At 36.9% G+C, this 11,470-nt stretch overlaps 1 protein-coding gene across 1 annotated transcript in view; it reads right to left on the minus strand.

Moving 5' to 3' along the window:
* The window catches only part of ORP1C (OSBP(oxysterol binding protein)-related protein 1C), a 79,491-nt gene extending 70,772 nt beyond the window's left edge, over positions 1–8,719 (minus strand). The window contains exon 1 of the mRNA XM_089430978.1: positions 8,043–8,719. Within this exon, the coding sequence (XP_089287104.1) occupies positions 8,043–8,528 (486 nt within the window). The 5' untranslated portion in view covers positions 8,529–8,719. The remainder of the gene's footprint in view (positions 1–8,042) is intronic.
* Positions 8,720–11,470: the final 2,751 nt, after the last annotated feature.

Consider the following 11,470-nt stretch of genomic DNA (forward strand, 5'->3'; position numbering starts at 1 on the left):
TTTGGCTTGATCCTCGTCTTCTTCTAGAAGTTTCACCCTCAGTTTAATTAATACCTTTTAATTATTTTAATTCCCTAAGTTTAGACTTAGCCCTCCATTAAAAATAATTAATTAGTTTAATAAAACCTTCTCTGGGTGGAATTTCCCAAAACGATTTCTGGGTCTTCTGGAATACATGTGTCCAAGCCTCCCTACAAATTTTGAGGCTAAGAGCACATTCGATGCTACTAGAAATCAACACTGTCTACAACTATTTTGTCCTTCAAAACTATATTCATGAAAAAACTAAAACAAAATTAGAGGATTTTATGAAAATGTTTCTAAAATTTGTGTTGAAGTAACATGTGGCATTAGCTCATTGAGTCAACTGAGATTCTGGCGCAGTTGAAGTTCCAGCTTCTGCACTTCTTGTTGTAGGTGACATCCAATCTCTACATCTCTTCCAGACTATCATATCTGAGCTCTGGCTTTTGACAAACATGGTGTGAGTCATTCGAAAGTTGGTAATCCTGCTATAAGTTGGTTGGTCAATAAACAGAGTTCTTATTAGCCACAATAGCTGAAAATCCCTATGCAAATAATTCACTATTGTTGCTCCCTTTAGAACTGTTGTTTTCTCATGTGAAGCACCAATCTTGCTTTTCACTTCCACCAACAAAGTCTCATAAGTCTCCTAGGGAAGCAGATTTCCCTATTGATCCCAGCATGAAGGCAGTCCTGCTCTAGTTCTTTTGTCAAAATTAGTATTAAATTTTAGAACAAATTCTTTAACCTTTGTCAGCTTGGTTTCAGTTGTTTTCCTGTACAAATTCTTCAAAATCATCTTATTTATTTCCAATACCAATTTTGTTCTATCTTCAAATTTCATTTCTCTTAACTCTTGTGATGATTTAGAGTTAAGGAAGTCAATCATCTTCTTAGCAAATTGGGCACATTGTTGAAGCTTTTGCTTGTTGGCAGCAATTATATTTTCCAGATCTCTAACAATGGCCTTTTCTTCTGCAATTATTAATATATTCCTCATTCCATATAAGGGACATGTTTCCCTTCACTTTCTCCTTCAATTCCTTGATCTGATTAGAAGCAACCTGAAAATCATTTTGATATTTAGTAGCAATTTCTTGAGCCATGGCTAATTCCTTCTCTATTATCTTTAGAATTTTCTGTGAATCCTCAAAATTTCTTTGAATCTTCTTCATTTCATTCTCTAATATTTGTAGCTCGGTCATTACTCTGGTCAACTTTTCTATAGGATCTTCAGAGTCTGGTTGTACTAAGATAGTACAAACATGTGAATCTAATTTATGTTGTAAAACAAAATTCATCTCCTTAAGATTTGTAATCTCATTATTCCTCTGCAAGAGTTCATTAGTTAAAATTTCCTTTTCTTTCTCTACCTGGGCTACTTTTGGGGCCATAACATGCTCCACAAAAGGCAGTTTCAGCTTCTTTCTCAATACTTGAATTTCAGCTTCAATTCCCTGCAAAAGTTTCTAAACAACACTCTTGTCCTCAAGGTTCACACCAATTTTCACAATTAGCTTTTCAGCTCTTCATTTTGAGTGGACAAAGCTCTAGAATTTGCCTTTTCCAACTTTAATTGATTAACCACTTTCCCTAACAAAGCTTCAGCTTTGCTGGCAGCCAAGGATGTTTTATTCAAATCACTATATATTAGTTCTCCAATCTGCCTATGTAAATTTATCTTGTCAGGCAGTGGGATTTCTCTTGCATCTACTGTCAAGTTGACAATTTTGAAACCAGATGATGATGAAACAGTCAATGCAGAAGGATGAGAGAAAGATAACTTCAATTGATTTCTCTCAAGGTCCATGGCAGATAATAATCTGGTATGGTATTCAGAAATAGCTTGAGCTTCAAGCTAAGACTCCATATTCTCCTTCACCCTTTTGTTTCTTTCTTCTATTTGACTATATAATTGTTTTATGATAGGAACGGAATTCTGAGAAACTTCTAGAATTGGAGAGGAGGGTGTACAAGTGACATCTCTCGAGTCTCAACTATAACTGAAAACCCGTTGAGGCTGAGGAACTTCCACCCAGAGATCCAAGCTCTATTTCTTTCTCTGAAAACTTTGCCCTCTTTGAATCTTTACCTGCTTCATCTTCTAAATCAATAATATCTTCACTGCCTCTTTTCAAACTTTTCTCAATTGGATGAGGAGTCTCCACCTCCATTCCTCCTAGTACACCTGTATGACCTCCATTTGCCAATTTTTCTAGATCTAGACAAGGTTCAAGTATATACATGGCATAGGCATTTTCAACTCTTTTAATAGAAATGATATGGTGAGGGTCATATGACCATTTTTCACCCAGTTGTAGCTTCATACCTTCAAGAATTTTTTGCACTTCTTCCATGGCCTACATGTTGTTCACAATAAAAGGTCCCACTGTCTTTGGCAATTTGAAAAAACGTCCCTTCTTTGCTGGGACAAAATGCACTTGATCAACATTTAAACTTTGCCTAATGAACTCCAAAGAAAACAACCTCATATGCACAAATATAGGGAGTCTGTAAGGGGCAACTTCAGCTCCATATAGTCTAATCTCAGCATGATCTTCAAACTAGAACTAATCACCCACTTTAACATCTTTGCTAAGTTGAAGGAGAGATTGAGCCTTTGGAAAAATACAAGGTATGGGAGAGCTATTGATAATGGAATAAGCAACTGACAAGAAAGAAGTAGTAAAATATATAAACCCCTCATAATCAGCATGACTTCTTATGATATCTGTCCAAAACACCATTGATTGCTTGTTTTTGTGTAAGTCCATTATATTCAGTCCCAAGTGCATGAATCTCTCCACATGAGTATACAAAAAGAGGTAGGTTACCAATGAGGGAAATCTAAAACATCTAGTGAGAGCAAGGTCTGTTAATTGTGAATTAACCATTATTTCCCAATAAGCAGGTATATCAAATACTGTCTCAGGCTGCAACATCAAATTAAACATCCCTAGAATGGCCCGATCAATGACATGTGTATCCTCCCTTCCCAAAACCTTGGCAATGATTTGCAGAACCGGCCTTACATCTTCGGTAAAAGTTTCAAGAGAAAACTCAGTAGGTTCCATAGGCAAATGTTGTCCTGAGGGCATTAAAAAGAAAGTCATCTGGGCATAGTCTTTTGCAAATAGATTTTGAAAAATTGACAGCAAGGTTTCCTCTGAAAACAATGTGTAAGAATTTGAAGAGGGAAAAACCAGGGCTTGTTGAATTAAGAGAGAAGACACTTGGAAAATATTTTCACCCAATTTGTTCATCACAAAACATTTCTGTGGGTAGAGAGCAGAGACCAACCAATAGATGAATTCAGGGAAAATAGGTTTGGGGAATTATGGCAGCAAGAAGACCAGACCTGATGACTGCATTATACACTAGGGATTCTTTCTGGTTAAGTAGGATATATTGGCGAAGTTCCATCAAATCCAGGGAGCAAATTGGGTCAAAAACATACCTCTCAGTTTTCTGGTTAACTAGGATATATTGGTGAAGTTCCATCAAATCCAGGGAGCAAATTGGGTCAAAAACACACCTCTCAGTGTCCATGAGAGGAATGTGAGAGGAAGACCATGCTAACACTACTTTATTTGACATTTTGACAATGGGAACAAATAGGAATGACGTGTAAATATCTGGTTACTGGACAATTGATACTGACTTGAGCTCTGATTTAGACAAGTGCATCGTATTACAGATACAGTGAACTAATAATGATAAAATGAGGGGAATGATGGTAACGAGATTTATGGAGAAACGGAATGAATGGGGGGAAAATGGTAATAAATGTGCACGTGGCAGGTGGCGTGGTGAAATCACTGGATGACGTGACAGGGTGAGGTTGCAGTGATGGAGCAATGACGAGGTAGTGACAACATGCAATACACACTTGTTGTGGCACTACGGGGGCACTCATCAGTACGGAGAAATCTCGTCGGGCTGCTCCCCTAATGGATATCGACTGTTGATCTGTAGTCAACCTTGATCATTGATGAAGGCTTACGGGGGCACCCGATGGCATAAACAAGGTGAATGTTGCATCGTCGGGTTTGCGCCATCAGATGGGCCCGACAACGCGCTTCACTCCGCCCGACAAGTCGTCTGACCTTTATCTGCATACAATTTTAATGTACTCGGGCCCACCGCATTTACAAATTAATACTGTACGTTGGAGTTAATCAGCAGCTACTCCACCATTAGCGTTTAATCAAACTCGTAAAGCTAAAACTTGATTTTGATTTTGTTCTTTTTCTTTTTTTCCTTTTTCTTTTTTCGAAATACTCATACATATATTTTTTCTTTTTCAATATATGAGGAAAATAAAACGAGCTACAACAGTCCACAAGCATGCAATCAACAACAAAGGGGGCATGAGATTAAATTTTACTGTTTTACACCACCTCCAAAATTTAATGTTTGGGGTTATTCATCAAAGATTTAACTCTGCCAATTGAGACCTAGGGATACAGCAGTCAATGTATCACATTACAGTAACTCTTTTTCACCTCCTAAGTTCTGATCTTTTGGGCCGTAAGTCACAGAATTTGTTCACTCAATGGTGCAGTCAAATTCCTCAATCATCAGAATTACTGCTAAAATTAAATCTAAAAAGTAAAATGCATTAACAATAAAATTACATTAATTACACAATCCAAATTCAAAATTTGCTCAATCATCAATATTACTGCTGAAATTCAATATAAAATATAAACATCAAAAATACATTAAAGATACAGTCAAAATCCCCTCGATCATCAAAATTGCTGCTAAAATAAATTTAAAATGTGTAATATCAAAATTATATTATTGCTAAATCTTGCTGAATTTGCCCCTCAAGGACTGTTTTGCTTATGTAAGTGGGCTGCTTCTGTTATGAACTTTAACCAATAACCTGGTATTATAACAGAGGGAAACTCGCAATAGCAATCTACAAATCATTATCACAGCAGGAAATTCAGCTTCAATCATCTGTAGTTTGATTGCAGAGTTTTATGGAACCAACATAGCAACAGCTTAAAGAGTACCAACAATAGAGAGTGCATGAACTATAATAGCAGCTAAATACCAGAGATGGAGCAAAGAGTAATCAGAATACCAGCATAGACACATCTTAACTCTGAATCTTTCAAGAACTGAGAGGAATCAAATTTCTTCATCTGTAAATTACAAACCACTGATAATAAGCACTTTCATTAGGCTATCCTGCCACAACCAGGGAAATAGTTCCACCAAAATCATCCAGCATTTGTACCCCACCCAAACCATTTACTCATACCACTGAGAGCGAAGACTTCATGTGTTGCATGACATGCTGCCATCTTCACAGTTGAACCACAACTCCATCGCCAAAAATTTTGAAATTAAGAAAATGAAAGAAACTAAAGCAGCACAGACAGTTGTGATAAGAAAAAGAATCACAAATATTATTGTTTTTCACTAAAATTTTGATCTTTGGGGACACTGGTCACAGATTTCGTTCTCTCAATGTAAAGGTGATGTCAAAACTCCCACAATCAAAGTATTAAATTAAATCTAAAAGGTGCAGCATTAAAATATACTGGTTTCATCATCAAAATTATGTTCTTTAGGTTTATTATTCACAAATTTTATTGTGTCAATGTAAAGATACAGTTAAAACTCCCTTGACCATTAAAATTACTGTTAAAATTAAATACAAAAGGCATAACACCAAAATTAGCTGTATTTTAAGAAATGCAACATATATTATTTCATGGAGCAAGGTGTTGCAACTTGCAACATACAATAAAAAGAGAAATAAAACAACAGAATTACAAGGAAATTCTCATCCTAAAAATGCCAGAATACTAGCATATAAGCCAGTGTTTTAAAAACTGGCCAGCCATTGAACTAGTTTGAACCAAGCCAGCCCGAAAAGCCCGTTCAGCCACTTAAAATATATATATATATTAATTAAAGCAGTTCATAAAGCAAGTCACCAACTGATTCCGATCCAAGTACAGTCTGGGCCTTGGCCAATTCTTGGTCCAAAACATTCATCTAAGCCTGTACCCCAATAGTAAGGGATTCAGCATCTTTATGAAAGACACTGAGTTTGAGTTTAACCCGAGAAAAAAAAGCAAAAAACAAAAACAAAAAACAAAATACAAAATACAAAATACAAAAACATAACAAAAACAAAAAAACAAATCCTGCTTAAAAATTCTCTATCCCCCTTATAGCTAAGAGGATATGCTCCCTCAAAAAATGTAGCCTTACAAGAGTAATTCCCCAGAAAGTGAATAGCAGACAGCCAAAGTGTGTGCCATAATTATCTGTGGCTGCCCCTAATCCTCAAAGTGTCCCAAAAAGAGGGCCTTCCAAAGAAAGTGGGCAAGTAAAAAAAAAAATTAGCCTGAAACCATGGCCAAAATTCACCAATTTCCATCACCAAAATTATGATCTCATGGGTTATTGATCACAGATTTTGTTCTATCAATATAAAGATCCTGTCAGATTCCCTCGATCGTCAAAATTTTTGGTAAAATTAGATCCAAAGCACATAACATCAAAATTAGCTGTTTTCACCTCCAAATTCTGTTCTTTGGCATTGTTAATCACAAGATTTCACTCTGTGAAAGCAGAGATATATTCAAAATTCCCCTGAACATCCAATTGCAGTTAAATTTAGATCTAAAGGGCATAAGATGTCAATAGTGACTTGTTCAGTCAATGAAAGTAAGGTGCAGTTATTGCCCACGCAAGGGCTTAAGCCTCTCTAATGACAAAATTGTGCTTGCGCTCTTGCTTGTTTGCACCAGTGCTTGTGAAAAACTTGCGGGGCCAGGTGCAAGTCCTCCTGGGTAACTTTGGTAAAATTCAAACCCCCAACTCATGCCTCTTAGCTGAAGGGTGATTTCTGCGGCATGGCAACACATTTCTGCAGATTGAATTTCTTATGCCTCTTGGTCATATTGACCAGAAGTATTCAATCAAAAAATAAGGAGCATAAAATTAAAATTTACTGTTTTTCACCTCCAAAACCCTGTTCTTTTCGGTTATTTATCAAAAATTTAGCTCTTCTAAAATTAAAACAGACTGTTTTTCACCTCCTAAATCCTGATATTTAGGGTTATAAATCACTAATTTCCTTCTGTCAGATATCAAGATACAGTCATAGTTCCCTCGATCATCAGTAATAACAACCAAATTACGTTATATACACAATCAAGACTCAAAATTCGCTTCATCATCGAAAATTTGCAAAAATTAAATCTAAACTGCGAACATCAGAAATTCATAAACGTCAAAATTGCTGCTCAAAAACAAAATTTGAAATGTGTAACATCAAAGTTACCTGAAAAACGCATGTCAATAGTCAATATTCGGCCAATCATCAAAGTTATTACTAAAGTTAAATCTAAAAGCGAAGATTAAAAAATAAATAAAGATGCAGTCAAAATTCTCTGGCGATCGTCAAACAGGCTGCTAAAAATGAATTTAAATGTGTAAAATCGAAATTGCCTTAAAAGAAGCAGTCAAAATTCCATCGATCAACAAAAGTACCGCTAAACTTAAATCTAAAATAAGAACATCAAAAATACAAAAAAGATACAATCAAAATCCCTCAATCCTGAAACAGATGCTAAAAATAAAGTTAAAATGTTTAACATCGAAATTAACTTTGAGATAAAATCCAAATTCCATCAATCAACCAAATTACTGCTAAAACTGAAATCTAAATGCGAACACAAAATACAAAAAATTAGACAAAATTCCCTTGATCGTGAAAATTGTACAAAAAATAAATCTAAAAAGCTTAACATCGAAAAAACGAAGTCAAAATTCCCTTGATCATCAAAATTACTGCTAAAATGAAATCTAATATGCATAAATATTATAACTCGATGTTTTTCATGTCCAAAAATATGTTCTTTAGGGTTATTAATCAAAGATTCACCATTGCCAGTGTAAAGACAAGGTCAAAACCCTGACAGTAGTCAAAATTGCAGCTCAATATAGATCTTGAAGGCCTAAAAATTAAAATTAAGAGCTGATACCTTTAAATGCACTTCTCCAAGAGGCCGTCGTCGGCGATTGGGTTCCACCCCTTGATTCTTAGGCTTCCTGATAAGCTTCAGCGAATCCTCGCCGATCACTCTAATGCCCTTCTCCGTCTCTCTGCTAATAGAAATCTTGTGAGGGCCGTGAATTTTGTAATACGATAGAACTCCGTCGTGAAGTACGAACCACCGGTGCCTCCACCCCTTGCCGTAGTTCACCCATTTCTGCAGAATGCCCGCAACGCCACCGCCAACAACGATGTTATTCAGCTTGCTACAATTTGGCAGAGGCGGAGGAGGGGGAGGCGGAGGCGGAGGCGGAGGAAAAGTCCCGGGGCGGACGGGATTATTACTGGCGTCATTTGACCTGGGCTCTTCATCGTTCACAGCCGGGAGCAGGCAGCTGGATTGCGGACAGACCGGCATTATTTCCGTCTCCTCAATGATCACTGGGGAGATACAGCAGAACGGAAATGGATGCATCTGCAAGGCATTATAATATTCACTTCCTCTGTTCTTTGTATTGCTTGCAGCGGCCGCCGCTCATATCTGCAAGAAAATTAAATGGCCGTGGGTTCAAAACCGTGAAGGATCCGACGGGGATTTAAAAGAGATCCAGAGACACAAATCGAGTTACGACGTTTTTGTCGGAGAATTGGGAAGTCGGTCTCTCAGTCTTCGCGTATATTATTACAAGAAGCCGCCAAATTTGATCCCCAATTTGGCGGAGTTTCCCCATCCTCCAGACCTTGTGGGCCGCGACAACGACGGCCCTCTAGAACCAAAAACCAAGTACACGTGTAGTTTGGTGGCGTGGAAGTAGAAACTGCTTTATGCACTGACCACCCCCTTTCTCTTTATGCCTTGTGCTTTAATAGTTATGACCATGGAGGCTTCCTTTTCTTCATGCTCATTAGCTGGTGGACTTTGTCCTGCCTGACCTGGTGTCCTTTGGACTTTGTCTTTCCTATGTGATTTTGAGTTGGGGCTGCAAATTCTATGGTGTGTATAGATATTTTTGGTGTTTTTAATAGCTGTTTTTTTGTATGGAAATATTTTATTTGAATAATATATTAAATGGAGGGTAGAATTGTCCCCACTATAAGGTGGAAAACGTCCTATCTTTTGGAAGAAAGTGGAAAATATGTTTCATTGTAAATTAAATGTCGCAGAGTAGAATGTAGAATGTAGAAAGTAGAATGATAACACAAATGGTGTGGAATCTTTATCTTGTTGGACAAAGTAGAATGATGGCACTTAAAATTACAATTAAGTGTTTATTCCAGATTTTTTAATTTAAAGAAACTAATTTGATGTTGATAGGAACATTTAAAAAAAAAAAAACATTTTTGACTAGGTCTTGATAAGGGTAAATTACCATATGAAGATTTATTAACAAGTTTTTAAGGTTAACTCAAGTGATTTGATTTGTCATCTCAAAATTATAATATCAAAATATTCACTACTCACATCCACTTAAATTTGTAAAAATTAAGTATACACATTGTTTAGTAATTACGTTAAAGGCATTTTCTTTATGAGTTTTTTTATGTGCAAATATTATTCACTCCAACTAATTAGTGAGCGTAAATTTCATCTTCCTCGTACTTATCCAAATTTAACACGTGATTGGTTGGCAGTGGACTTCAAGAAACCCATAGGCCCTATGCTTACAATGACTATCAGAATTCATCGTCGCACATTGATTGTTGAATTTATGGTGGAGACAAGTCGTTCTAATCCCTCATCGCTCATATGTTTTTCATCGCTTTACCTTCTGATCCCATGGTGTCCACGATGCCTGCACCTCTGTGCGATGACATACCATTTTCTCTAATTCCGAACATGAGAAGCCTAGACGATGATGATGCCTCCTAGTGGTCTATTCAAGTGAATGTCACTTCGCCCATCAATGGTATGCTAGAAAACTAGTAGTGTTATTGTTCCAAACTAAGTCCTTTTTCTATTTGTTTGTGCAAAAACCTGCTCACCCTAATAACTTTTCTGAGCAATATTACGAAGAAGAAAGAGATCACTTTTCATACAACAAGAGTTTCCAATATTCCTTGTGGAACTCCATGAATTTTAGCATCATGTTGGAGATAAAAATAAGGTCCAACTACAAAATCTATTAAACAGATGGAGAGTAATTGTTATAATGTTCTAGTGCTGGTTAGCAAGAGTGGGTGAGAGTGAACAAGGCTACCGTACTCTTGAGTTGCTCATGATATGCGACAGGCTCCATTAAAGACCGACTTTCTTTTAGCGAAGACTCTGCACTGCATTTGTTACAAATGAACCAAATACATATTTGTAAAATCTTGTTCTATTGAAAAAAATTCCAAAAAAAACACACCAACTTTCGAATCCACAAAGGAAAACAAAAAAGAATGAAGTCATTAACTAACTAACTAACAAACGTACCTAGATTCACATGCTTATTTGGAGTCACTATGATCATGTCTTAGTTTGTATTCAAGCAACAAATTGTTACTAGGCCTCAAATTAGATTGGCGATAAATACCCTAACCATCATAGTCCATGTAAGGGGAGTGCATGTAAGAAGGAGATATCCATGAGGTAGGCACAACTTCGACTCCATTGCCTAGGGGCTAAAGTTGTTGTTGTTGTTGTTGTTGTGCAGACAAATTATTGTTATATGGGTCAACCTTATTCTGAAACTGCTGGTCGAAAAACATTACTTGGCTCCTCACCAGTTCTAGCTCTTCTTTCAATCGCTCCACCTGGGTTTGAAGCATCACAATAATTCCAAAACAACCATGAACATGATCCTTCTCCCTTGCATTGGCCTGGTACACAATAGATTTCATTACATCGCTTTTTTTCCTATCGTCAAGAAGCTAATTGAGAATTCTCAAAATGTTGCTCACTCCAAACAGCTTGTGAGCATTCAAAAATTGTTTGGGTTGATCAGGTTGTGAGAGGAGACGAGAATGGCTTGTGACAGTTCTTTATTACGATCTCAAGCATTCAAAAACAAGCTCGCTGTCAAATTGAAATCCCTGACATGCTTGGACATGTCGAAGTACGCCCAGCTTCCCCAACATAAATAAAGGTCGGTCGAGCCCTAAGTTGGAAATATGCAGACATGTATTTGTCCATACAGTCAATTTTTGGCATTCTGCCAAAAGAAGGTTGTTGAATTTTGTGAGCAGATTGTACATGTAAACATACATACCCTTGCAATCATCTAAGTACAAAGGTTTCTCAGGGTTGACACCTTTGTGTTGATTAGATCCATATCCCAATTGTTGCAATGTTGAAAGCAGTATAGTCTGCTTAGTATCCGCTAATGGCTTGTTGATAACCTTCGTCAACACTTCTCCATTGATCTAGAGACATAATTGTTGTCGGTACGTCGTCTGTGAAGCATTTCTAAATTGATGTGTACCTGCAAATTCTAT

This window comes from Pinus tabuliformis, chromosome 6 (assembly GCF_031772625.1).
Source record: "Pinus tabuliformis cultivar Carrire ecotype Pingquan chromosome 6, CPIR1, whole genome shotgun sequence".
NCBI lineage: Eukaryota > Viridiplantae > Streptophyta > Pinopsida > Pinales > Pinaceae > Pinus > Pinus tabuliformis.